This window comes from Taeniopygia guttata, chromosome 6 (genome assembly GCF_048771995.1).
Source record: "Taeniopygia guttata chromosome 6, bTaeGut7.mat, whole genome shotgun sequence".
Classification (NCBI taxonomy): domain Eukaryota; kingdom Metazoa; phylum Chordata; class Aves; order Passeriformes; family Estrildidae; genus Taeniopygia; species Taeniopygia guttata.
In genome coordinates this window covers 23,238,017-23,249,784 of record NC_133031.1, presented here as the reverse complement: position 1 = coordinate 23,249,784, position 11,768 = coordinate 23,238,017, and the positions used below count along the sequence as shown (strand labels likewise).

The following is an 11,768-nucleotide window of genomic DNA, read 5'->3' as shown; positions in this document are numbered from 1 at the left end:
ACGCCACGCCCTGAAGGTCGCACCGCCCTTCGCGGCCGCGCCATGTGGTACGTGCGCCTCCGCCTGGCGCGCGCTCGGCGCATGCGCTTGCCCCGGCGGCGGCGCGCGGGGCGGGGCGGGGCCGAGCGGGGGCGTCAGTCGCGCGCGGCAGCGGCGCGAGCAGCAGCCCCGGTCCCGCCGCGCGCCCCGTCCCGCCGCCCGCCATGGCCGCCGCATACCGGCTCGTCCTCGTCCGCCACGGCGAGAGCGCCTGGAACCTCGAGAACCGCTTCAGCGGCTGGTACGACGCCGACCTCAGCCCCGCCGGGCAGCAGGAGGCGCGGCGCGGTGGCGAGGCCCTCCGAGGTACCGGTGGTGAGGGAGGGGGTGCCGGCCAAGAGCGGGGTCGCGGGGGACGGGGGGAAAGGGACGCGGCGTAGTGCGGCCACGTCGAGCCTAACGGGGGCTGGTTTGGGGCTCTCCCATGCCGGGCGAGGGGCCTCCAGTGCCAGGTCGGGGGCTCGGTGCCGCTGGGAGAGCCGTAGGTACCGCAGTATGTCGGTTCTTCGGTACCGGTCGCGTCCTGGCCGCCGCCGCTTTCTGTAAAGATGAGGACGCGACCGGTACCGGTGCGGTGAGGCCGCCGCCCTTGCCCTTTCACCGGTTGCATAAGGCCGGGCACTCACCTTCCTTGTCTTCCCCCGCCTCCCCCCTCTCCTCGTCTATTCTAGATGCCGGCTATGAGTTCGACATCTGCTTCACCTCGGTACAAAAACGGGCGATCCGTACTCTCTGGACCGTGCTGGATGCCATTGATCAGATGTGGCTACCCGTTATCCGGACCTGGCGCTTAAATGAGAGGCACTATGGGGCTCTCACGGGTTTGAACAAGGCTGAGACAGCAGCTAAGCACGGTGAGGCGCAGGTCAAGATCTGGAGGCGCTCCTATGACATCCCTCCACCTCCCATGCAGTCTGACCACCCCTTCTACAGCACTATTGCAAAGGTAAGACCTATTGCTCTTTGACTGCTTTGTTAAGAGTCTCTTAAAAGTCACTTGCAGTGCAGCCTGGCTTCCTGTATAAGGTCTTTTGTGTCTCTGTTGTGTTATCTGGGGCTGTTGTGCATGGTGCTGGTAGACTTTAGGCTGAGTTTATCTTGCTTCTTCCGTGTGGAGTTGAAACCCTGGGCATCGCACAGCCGAGCCAAAGCGGAGGGCACAATATCTCTGTTAATCATTAGTGCCATTCATGGATGTTTGATCTGGTTTCTTTGCCTGGATAGGCAATGTATGACTTTTCCAGGTGGGCTCATGGCCCTGACTGTGGCTCATTGCAGCCCCAGACCACAAAGACACTTCCTTGCTTCCAAGCCTGGCTTTGCTTATGTGTAGTGGGGCCTCAGGTAGAGAATCTGGGGGAGAGATAAAATCTTGCTACCATCTTCCCACACTGGATGGGGGGCACTGGGCTGCTGTATGAGCATGGTGGTTCTCCCAGGATCGCCGCTACGCCGACCTGACAGAGGACCAGCTGCCAACATGCGAGAGCTTGAAGGACACCATTGCCCGGGCTCTGCCTTTCTGGAACGAGGAAATCGTCCCACAGATCAAAGAGGGCAAACGAGTCCTTATCGCTGCTCATGGCAATAGCCTGCGTGGGATTGTCAAGCACCTGGAAGGTAGGTCACCCCTGCATCCCAGGGACCCCTCCTTCCCCATCTGGCACCGTGGGAAGGTTCACAAGTGACAGCACTGCTGTGTTTGCAGGCATGTCAGAAGAGGCCATCATGGAGCTGAACCTGCCCACTGGCATCCCCATTGTCTACGAGCTGGACAAGAACCTGAAACCTGTCAAGCCCATGCAGTTCCTGGGGGATGAGGAGACCGTGCGCAAGGCCATGGAGGCCGTTGCTGCTCAGGGCAAGGCCAAGAAGTGAGGGCAGGCAGCAGACCAGCACGTAGTAGAGCCCCCTGCCATCCCCCACCCCTCTGTTCACACCCCCACAGTTTAGGAACTCGGAGCTGTGAAGCTGGAGGCACTCCCCTCGGTTAGGCCCGTTCCCTCAGACCAGGCTCCCCTCTGCAGATAGCCTGGGGGCTGCGGGGTGAGGGCTGGACACGGAAGTCTGGTGTGAAAGGGAGCCCTGTCTCTACCAGGCAGTGACCCCACACCTGTCCATGCTGTGATCCCAACCCTCAGACCCTGTCTGCAGAGGGACAGGCCAAGCAATCCCTTGCCATGCCAGGCTCTTCCTTTGCTTTGCATCCCTGGCAGCTCTCGTCACCTGTTTACTGTAGTTTTGTCACTTGATTTAGTCCTCCTGGGAGCAGTGTGGCAAGTGCAGTGCCGGCAGTGACCAATGTGGGTATCCCCTCCCCTCATGGGTGTGTGGCACAGTGACTGGGATGCCACTGGAAGGGTTGTGTTTTGGTGCACGTGGCACAGCACCCCAGGGTAGTACTCATGACTCTGGGCCCAGCTCTGCCAGCCCCTGCTTTAACTATACTGCCTTCAGACAAGGGTGAGGGAGAGAGCCTGTTGCCTGGAGGTCTGTGTCTGCAACATGCTTCCCCCAGCTGCTGCCCATCCTCGTCCTGCTGGTGAAGCAGGTGCTGTTGTGTCCCATCCCTCACACGTGTACGTGGCCTGTCACTGTGGCCTCCCCCCTGCCGGTGTCGTGAGCCTGGGCTTGCACAGGGTCAGTGTAACTGTCCAACCATAGCAGCCGTCTTGTTCCAGTTCAATAAAGGAGTAATGCGCAATAAGGAAGTGTCCGTGTGTCTCTGGGCCATGTGGGCTCCCTGCTGCCAGCACGTGCACAAGGCAGTAGTCCCTGCTGGGCACAGACAGGAGCGTGCAGAAGCTGTGCCAGGCTCAAGGAGCAAAGCTCAGCTCTGCAATCTCTGCCCGAGAGGGTGACACCCTGCCATGCTCTGCTTTTTGGGCTGTGTGTGCCACACCCTTGTTCCATAGGGCAGGCCATGCATGTGTGGCCTGAGGAGATGAGATATGTCCCCAGGCTATTCTCAGCCACAGCCCACACTGGTTAGTGTGTGCTGAGACAGGCTGTGATCCAAGCTTGACTCCTGTGTAGGAAAACCAGCCTGTGGAGGCGAGTGCCCAGCACAGCTGCAGCCGGGGGCTCTGTGCTGTTGGCATCACTCCCCTTCACCAGCAGTGAAAATGTGCTTCCTTCTGCCCCTGCTGCTGTGGAAGCTGTTCCCTCAGCTGCTGTGCTGCAGGAGCCAGACCAGAGTGCCGTAGATAGCCCTGGCTCCCCCGCTTACTGTAAAGAACAAAGCAGGAAGCTCTCAAAAAAATTTATTATCCACAAGTAGCAAACCCATCCTGCCAGTGGAGACCTGGCTGAACCTGTGAAGGAGGTGGGAGCCCAGGGGCTGCTCTGGCTCCACAGCCCCAGTGCTGCAGCCCCCGGCCCCCCTCCGGTGTTACGTCTGCAGGAACTGGGGCTGCACCCGGGCCACCTTACGGAACTCCTTGGTGTGTGTCCGTGGGCACTGCATCTCGCACCAGCTGATGGGCACCATCTGCACCCCTGGGCACACAATAGGTCAGGGTTGCTCCTTCCCAAACTTGCATTCCTCCATGTGGAGAGGGAGGCAGCTGCATCAGCTGCCCCCAAGGCAGGGATGAGGCAGAACTGTTTCAGCCCAGTCCCTGTCTCTGTCCCTGTCCTGCCCTTACCTGCCTCGCTGCGTGCCACCACCACACCCAGCTCGTTCTCTGCTGTGCTCAGCAGGTAGTTGGACTGTGCATCCCCCAGGGAGATCTGGTTGGACAGGGGTTAAGGGACACACTTCCACAAGGGAGCTTAAGCCAACCCAGTGTCCCTGAGGAGGAAGGATACAACTTTGGCCAGGACGATGTCACTGGGGCGGAAGCTCTTGTACACTTCTACCTGCACAGGAGAGAGCAGGCAATGCCACACAGCGCCAGGGTGCTGTCAGTGGGGGGACAGGGCCCCCACAAGCAGGAACTGGAGGGCAATGGGTGTACAACAGCGACTCACTGACCTTATCCTTCTCTGTGGCTCGGATATCTTCTTTCCTGAAAAAGGAGATGGAGGGATCTGAGTGCCAATGAGCAAAGACAACTCAGCCGCCTGTAGCAGAAGCTGCCCCAGCCTCCCTGGGTGCTCACCAGGACGCGCTGGACACCAGCCCAGTGCTCAGGGCAAAGTTCCAGCTCAGGGCAGCCAGCTGCACTGCCCACAACAGCCCTCCTCCCCCTGAAGGGTGGGGGATCCTAACCTTTTCCCTACCGTATGGTGCCTCGGAAGGTGGATTTCAGCGGTGTGGAGCCAACATACAGGATGTGGACCTTGGCAAAGCGAGAGTTAATACTGCAGACCTGCATGTAGGAAAAGGGGAATCAGTGGTCCAGGCAGGGAAAGGGCAGGGAGCAGGGCATGGGGAGCTCAGGTCTCAATTGGCCTCCTCCTCCCGCCTGTGACCAAGCAATGGTGGGACACCTGGCAGCAAGCCAGGTGAGGATGATTATATTTGTGCAATTCGAGGCACCAGAATAAAGCTGAGACCTGCAGTGATCTCAGTCCCTCTCCCTCCACTAGGAACGTAAGGAAACTAATCCCTGGTCCGTGTCATCCTTTCTACAAGCTGCTTGAGGCACTGACCTGCACACTCCCTGTCCCAGGAAGGAGTTATGGAAGGAGAGCAAAGAAAATCCTCCCCTCAAGCCCACCTCAGTCTCAGGGCAGGTGTCCCTCATGCCAATACCCACTTTGTGAGTGAGGAACTCAAGGGAGCCCCTGGGCTGCCCCTGCCCTGGTGGGAGTTGTACAGAGGGCACTAAGAAGCCCAGAGACTCCTCACCCCACCCTATCCGTGTGCAGGAACAAAGCTCAGTATGAGACAGAATCGAGACCCATGCAGTTTGTCAACGCAGTGCTCCAGCGCCCCACCTTGCATGTCACCACAGCCCCCACGTTGGGCAGGAGCTGGGACTTGCTGTCTCTCACCACCGACACCACGGGCAGCTGCAGGGCAAGACACGAGTGTCAGCACAGCACACAGCTTGTGCACAGAACCACCAGCCGAACCCCATCGGAGTCCAACTCCCCGCCGCAGCCCAGTCTCCAGGGAGGCCGTGCAGCCTGGGTGCACAGCACGCAGCCCTGGCGAGGAGCAGCCGTGCCGCGGCCGCGCTCACCTCGTTGTCCTCGTTCTTCCTCTCCAGGCAGCCAGCCAGCGAGGAGAAGATGAAGCCATGGCGAGTGTAGGTCCCGCTGCCAGCCGTGGCCTCCTCCGTGCTGCACAGCCGCTCACCTGCGACACAGCGGCTCAGGGGCTGCCGGGGACCGGACCGCTCTGGCACAGCTCCCGCTCCCAGCCGGCCGAGTGCGGGGCATCCCCGGGACAAGCCCCTCCGCACTGCCCTGTCCCTACTCCTCTCCTAGCCCACTGCGCTCCCTTTCCGGGCGGTAGCATCCCCAGTCCCGGGAGCCCCGGACAGTCCCGGGAGCCCCGGACAGCGCCGGGCCGCACTCACCGGGGACGCAGTACCGCGCGGGAGGCGCCATGCCCGCGGCCGACAACGCTTCACCAGAAAGCCCTCATCCTATTGGTTCCGGACGTCCATTCTGCGCTGTAAGCGTCGCGGCTATTGGTTCTCGCCTTGCCGACCCGAGGCATGCTGGGGGCTGTAGTCCGGTGGAGGCAGACGGAGCTCCCGGCGTGCCGCGCGCGGGCGCTGCCCGTGGGCCGGCGGGGCCCGGGCATGGCGGCGGCGGGCGCGGGCCCAGGTCGGCGGCGCCGGGCGGGGGTGCCGGGGCCTTGCGAGGGGCTGCGGCTGCCGTGGGGCTGGGCGGCGATACAGAGGGGCTGTGGGGCGAGGAGCGCGGGGGCCGGGAGGCGATGGGGGATGCTGCGTGTGCTGTGGGGCCGGAGGTGCGGGTGCGGAGCCGGGAGGCGGTGCGGTCTGTGGCCGTGCGGTGGGAGGCAGCGGGGGGATGCTGCGGGCTGTGACGGGCTGGAGGCGGTGCGGCTGCTGGCGTGGGCAGCCTTTGAGGATGGGGCTAAATAGCGGAATATCCTGGCGCTGTGGGGCTGGGTGCTGCTGAACCGGGGGAGCGGGCGCTGTGCAGCCACCGGAGGGTGCCACAGGGCCGCGCCGAGGGGCATGGACCGGGCAGGGGAAGGCCTCGTCTTTGCCTGGGGTGGGGCCACATCCGAGGATCCCCACCCCTCGGTGTGATGTTGCCGGTGCTCCTGTCTGTGCTGGTTGCTGTCCCATTCCCGTGGGCTCGGTGCCGCGCTGGGATGTGGGTACGGCCGTGAGCAGGGCGAGGGCAGCATCCCAGGGCCCGGCTGGGCAGGAGAAAGTTGCGTGGCTCTGCTGGAGCCTCGTGTCTGTGGTTATGCCGCTGTCTTCAGGCAGGAGCCTGGGGACAGCAGTCTTGCTCTGGAGCGGGCTCCTGCCTCCCCTGTGGGGTCCCTGCCCAGCAGCTGCCGCTGCTGTAGGTGAGAAGTTTTTCTGTGGGGCAGTAAAGTGCTGTGTCTTTGGAGGAAAGGGTTGACCTCAACAGCTGCTTCTGGCTGCCCTGATTTGTCTTTTACCACACTGACAAAACAGGGACGGGTGCCATCCAAAGGCTGAACGGCAGGAAGTTGTTGCTCTACTTTGCACCTGCTGAGCTTCAAGGAAAAGCTCTTGGCATACAAAAGGAGAAATGTGGAGAAGAGGGTGATGCAGACGTTTGCATATCCCACCTCTGCCATACCAGGGCAGGAGCCATGTCTGTGACCTGGAGTGGGCTGCTGGGTGTGGGGTCCTCATGTCCAGTAGATCCCAACTTTGGGGTCAACCCCACACTCCTCAGGCAGGGTGGAGGAGAGCCCTGGCTTCTTTGGGCAGCCTATGTGGATGGTGCAGTTTCTGCCCTCACCCTCCCTGCTGCTCCCCAGGGGCTGTGTTGGTGGCACCTCAGCGCAGTGGGATGATCCCTGCTGGAGGCACTCTGAGCTCTGGCACCCGTGCCTGGCACCAGACCAAGGCAAGTGCTTGGCCCAAGTTCAGAACGTGCCTTGGCAGGACCCCGGGGCAGCCTCACTGCTTAATATTGATGGGTATTGCCTGCACGGAGGCCTGGGGGCCCCAGCCCTGCAGATCGTTTTCCCATGTGCTGGGCCAGATCAGGTTCCTCGTCACTCCCAGCAAAGCTCCGAGGCAGGACAAGGGGCTCAGCGGGAAAGGGAGCACTGGCCCGGGGCTGTCCCTGGGCCTCTCATTTGCTAGTGTGTGGCACTGTTCAATGATTCAGGCAAGGAGAAAGAGGAAGTGTTGAGACTCTTGGAGTGAGGCTATGAGGTTGGGAGGGTGGCCTCTACAACTTGGTCCAGAAGTTGAGGTGAAGGGAAGTAGCATCCTTCACTTTAAGGAGGGGCTAGGGGAGGAGGGGCAATCCTGTACTGGCTCCTCCACATTTTCCTTGTGTGGATTCCCCTGTTCATGAACATGTTGGGAAGGGCTGAAATCATCTCTGGAAATGGCCCAGCATCCTGGATGTTCATGCCTTCTCTGGTTTCCTCTGAGTCAGACTCTCCGTGTCGCTCCCCCGGCCCCCTCCCCGCTGGGAAAGACGAGATGGGACCAGAGAGCACCTGAGCCCAGATGCTGAGGGGCCTGTGCCCCCTGCTCCGTGCAAAGAGACATCCCGGCGACAGCGGCCCCACAGCCTGCAGGAGCCTGGGCTCAGCTTCTCCAGCTCGGCATCCTTGTCAGCACGGCAGGGAGGGGAAGCCCTTCCCGAGGCACAGCCGGGCAGCAGGGTGCCCTGCCCACGCCGAGCTCCTGTCCCCCCAGGCGTGGTGCGGCGGGGATGAGGAGCCGGCAGCGGATGTTTGCCGCGGTGATGCGCCTGCTCCTCAAGTGCCTGCGGCTGGGGCGGCGGCGGCGGTTCAAGCTGGTGCGGCAGGTGGAGCGGCTGTGGCACTACGGGCACCTCTGCCTCCGCTCCCTGCTCTACAACTCCTTCACCAACGGCGACGTGGTGCTTGACTCTCTCTTCGAGCCGGTCTACTGGCTGGTGGACCACGTCACCCGATGGTTTGGTGTGGTGAGTTCCCCTCGTGGGGCAGGGTACACGTGGTGCTGGGGCAGCGGGCTCAGGGCTGCCTGTCCTTCGGGCAGCAAGTGAGCTGCAACCTTAGTGTGCGGTTCAGATGGTTTCCTCTGGCTGTGTCCTGCTCGTGCCTCTTCCCAGGCAGCAAGGGGCAGGCTCTGCCCACTCCAGTGACCCAGGTCCCTTTTCTGTAGGTGTTTGTGGCACTGGTGATTGGGCTGACGAGCTCTATTGTGGCCATCGTGTACATCTGTCTGCTGCCCCTCATCCTGCAGACCTACACACCTGCCTGGATATGCTGGCACCTCGCCTATGGACACTGGAACCTCATCATGATTGTCTTCCACTACTACATGGCTATCACCACTTCACCTGGGCACCCACCACAGGTGAGGCACCAAGTGAGCTACGGATGTCCCTGGGAACAGCCTGGTGATGTTGTTGCAGGATGCCTCTGAACTGGGGAAGCTAGGCTGGGCAGTGCAGAGTGGGGAGTCAGCGGGGGGCACAGAGGAGAGCAGGAGTTTGAGATGCAGGGTTTAAGATGTGCAAATCTCTTCTGACCTGTGCACAGGCCAAGAACGACCTCACTGGCGTGTCCATCTGCAGAAAATGCATTGCCCCTAAACCAGCTCGCACCCATCACTGCAGCATCTGCAACAGGTAGGGCACCTTCCCTCTGCCCAGGGCAGCCTTTGGAACCCTGTTCCTCACCCCCTGCCCCAGTGTGAGACAGGGGCCCTTCTCCTCTGCTCTGCCACCTCCTTGCCCTGTCGCTTGTAGCCTGCAGGGCTGGGGGTGCCTGTCCCCTCCCAAACACACCACTTGCACTGGCTCTGACACTGGCACTGGTCTCTTCTCTCCCAGGTGTGTGCTGAAGATGGACCACCACTGCCGTATCCTTCTGCAGTACTAACCAGTGGCACACTCCTGGGGGGAGCCAGCACTGCTTCTCCCTTCTCTCCCAGTCCCTTCTGTTGAGGAGACAGCCAGCATAGGAATGGGTGTTGGGAGCAGGGCCCAGAAGAACTGCCCTGGTCCCTGGGTTGGGTTTGGACCCATGGTCTGTCACAGTTATGTACCTTTAACCCCAGAGGCAGCCTGGCTAAACAACTGTGTGGGACACTACAACCACCGCTACTTCTTCTCCTTCTGCTTTTTCATGACCATGGGCTGCATTTACTGCAGCATCAGCGGCTGGGAGATGTTCCGGGACGCCTACGCAGCCATTGAGGTGAGCAGCCTCTCCTGCCATGCGCCAAGACTGCCTGGCTCCCCCAGGCTGAGCTTGCAGAGCAAGGCTGGGCCAGGCCCAGCCATATAATAACTTTGCTTTCCCTCTTCCTCCTCCTGCAAGGCCCCCAGCTGCTATGGTCCTATGGGGGTGCGAGGGGAAGGGCCCCTGTCCCACTCCTCTGAGACACATAACTGGTGCCCTGTTTTCCGTCCCCCTAGAGAATGAAACTGCTTGAGAAGGAGAGACTGCAGGTGGCTGCCAACCAGGTGGGACATCCCTGCCCCCCAGCTTCTCCAGGCAGTGTGGAGCAGAGCTGCCGTGCAGGCTGGGTCCTGCTTGGGGCTCTGTTCTCAAGGAGCACCCCACATCAGAACCAGCCCCTGTGTTCATCTTACATGTCAGAGAGCTGGGGCTGGTCAGGCAGCTCTGCTATGGACAATGCCTCCAGCAGCTTGGGGTCTGCCTCTCTGCACCCAGCTTCCAGGAGCTTGGGTTGGCGACAGCTTCTTGGCATGTGCTGCTCAGGCCATGGTCTCCTGGTGAATCTGCAGCACTGCATACACATCTCTCCATGACCCCCAGCTGCAGTGTCCTGACCAGGCCCATGGCTGCTCCCTGCCCCCTTACCTCCAGCCCACTGTTCCTCACACCTATGCCAGCTCTGGGTGTCTGTCTGTCTGTCTCATGGCTGTCCCAGGTTGCCTCCCCCTCACTGTGGTTGTTGCATTAGTTCCAGCTGCAATCCTTTCTTGCTGTCCAAGCTCTGCAGCACAGAGGGGTGCAGAGATCCTTGTCTGGCTTCAAGTTGTAAAGAAGTTTGGGTAATCCTCCCCATCTGGTCCTTTTTCAGACATACTACCAGACCCCACCACCCACCTTCTCCTTCCGCCAGAGAGCTTTCCACAAGAGCGTGGTCTACCTCTGGGTCCTGTGCAGGTGAGGGGGCCCAGGGGCTGGGGAAAACAGAGTGAAGCCTGTGACATTGCTTGCCATCTACCTGCCTGTAGCTGGGCTTGTTCCCTCGAGCACAGATGCTGCTGCCCTGCCAGCCTTTGGGCCACAGAGAAGGAGAGATTTTTGTCTCTGTCACAGGAGATTTAGATGAGCTGACCCAATTGCACAGCTGTGGGTGCAGGGAGGCAGCCTCAGCCCCCCGCCAGCTGCAGCACCAGGGAAGGAAGGCCTGTGTTCCACCTGCTGTCCCTTGTCATCCCTAGCTCGGTTGCGCTGGCCCTGGGTGCCCTCACGCTGTGGCACGCTGCCCTCATTACTCGTGGGGAAACGAGCATCGAACGCCACATCAACAGAAAGGAGAGGCAGAGACTGCAGAAGAAAGGCAAGGTGAGCATAGCCCATGGCATGGGGGCTGGCTGGGGCAGAGCCAGACGTGATGTGCCTCTCCCTGTCCTGCAGGTCTTCAGGAACCCCTACAGTTACGGCAGCTGGGATAACTGGAAGGTGTTCCTGGGTGTGGATGTGCCAAGGTAAAATCCTGGGGAAGCCCCTGCCTGAGAAGGTGGTGGCTCAGCAGCTCTTGGGGTTGTAGGGACAACAGGGGCTCTCCTTGGGCTGCTGGGGGAGAGGACAACAGTGAACATTGATCCCGCACTGCACTGCACTGGGCTTTGTAAGGTGTGGAAGACGTGGACATCATTGGCCCTGTCTGGTGACAAGGTGGCCTGCCCAGCACACCTTTGCCAAGAGAATCTGAGCCGAGGAGCTCAGCCATTGCAGCAGCTCAGGATATGGTTCCTCAGAGCTGAGAAGCACCAAGACTTCACCTTGTGGCTGTGGCCTCCCTTTCCCCACAGGCACTGGCTCACCCGTGTCCTGCTGCCCTCTCCTCACCTGCCCCACGGGACGGGCCTGAGCTGGGACTTGCCTCCCTGTGTGACGGAGCAACGTGCACCACTCTTGGCAATCTGAGGCCTTGTGCTCTGGACATCCCTTCCCACAGGCAGGGGAGTGTGTGGGGGACCCACTGCACCACTACAGCTTCCTTTGGCCAAAGTGCCTGGCAGAAGGCTGGCACATACCGCTGACTGGAGCCAGAGCCATGGGAATCTCGATGGACAGTGTTGGTGCCTGGACACCTGCCCTCTTGGCTCTTGGTGGCTGCAGGCAGCCCAGGGGCAAGGTGGCAGAGCTGCTGCTCCCAGCTCCAGCTGGATGGTGCTGCCCTCATTAGCACAGGTATGGGCCAGCATTGGCCCAGCTCAGCTCTCTGAAGGGCTGGGCACAGAGGATGGCACCCCCAGGTGCTCTCCAGGGAGTCTTTTTAAGACCATCTAGTAAATATTGGTTTTTTTTAAGGGAGTCTGGTTTTGTTATCTTGTGGGGGACAAGGACTTCTGGGGATGGGAGAAGAGGGACAACAATGTTAGAAGAGGAAGGGTCTATAACCAGCAGTATCTTAAGCTGCTTAACACACAGAAGAGCACTGAGGACC

The 11,768-nt window shown here is 60.8% G+C and overlaps 3 protein-coding genes across 10 annotated transcripts; 2 read left to right on the top strand and 1 right to left on the bottom strand.

Annotated features, from left to right (window-relative positions):
- The first annotated feature begins 104 nt into the window (after positions 1-104).
- On the top strand, positions 105-2,746 carry PGAM1 (phosphoglycerate mutase 1). The gene is made up of 4 exons (XM_030276243.4): positions 105-345; positions 711-985; positions 1,479-1,659; positions 1,748-2,746. The coding sequence occupies exons 1-4, from the start codon at positions 204-206 to the stop codon at positions 1,915-1,917; spliced, it is 768 nt and encodes a 255-aa protein (XP_030132103.1). The 5' UTR covers positions 105-203; the 3' UTR covers positions 1,918-2,746.
- A 540-nt stretch (positions 2,747-3,286) lies between these two features.
- Positions 3,287-5,642, bottom strand: EXOSC1 (exosome component 1). Of its 3 annotated transcripts, none has more exons than XM_030276235.4 (8): positions 5,511-5,642; positions 5,172-5,287; positions 4,924-4,998; positions 4,264-4,352; positions 4,016-4,049; positions 3,850-3,900; positions 3,687-3,771; positions 3,287-3,583 (listed from the first exon to the last, which is right to left on the bottom strand). In XM_030276235.4, the coding sequence occupies exons 1-8, from the start codon at positions 5,539-5,541 to the stop codon at positions 3,468-3,470; spliced, it is 597 nt and encodes a 198-aa protein (XP_030132095.1). In that variant the 5' UTR covers positions 5,542-5,642; the 3' UTR covers positions 3,287-3,467. The 3 variants fall into 3 exon arrangements, with proteins under 3 accessions (XP_030132095.1, XP_030132096.1, XP_030132097.1); XM_030276236.4 differs by having other exon boundaries at positions 3,287-3,537; XM_030276237.4 differs by having other exon boundaries at positions 3,287-3,529.
- ZDHHC16 (zDHHC palmitoyltransferase 16) lies at positions 5,525-11,631 on the top strand. 6 transcript variants are annotated; one of them, XM_072931173.1, is made up of 11 exons: positions 5,525-5,763; positions 7,824-8,076; positions 8,277-8,471; positions 8,657-8,745; positions 8,950-8,978; positions 9,183-9,316; positions 9,538-9,585; positions 10,170-10,255; positions 10,537-10,660; positions 10,733-10,803; positions 11,131-11,631. In XM_072931173.1, exons 1-11 carry the CDS (start codon positions 5,540-5,542, stop codon positions 11,243-11,245), a joined length of 1,368 nt encoding a protein of 455 aa, XP_072787274.1. In that variant the 5' UTR covers positions 5,525-5,539; the 3' UTR covers positions 11,246-11,631. The 6 variants fall into 6 exon arrangements, with proteins under 6 accessions (XP_072787274.1, XP_072787275.1, XP_030132086.4 ...); XM_032749172.3 differs by having other exon boundaries at positions 5,649-5,763; positions 7,558-8,076; XM_072931174.1 differs by lacking the exon at positions 9,538-9,585.
- Positions 11,632-11,768: the final 137 nt, after the last annotated feature.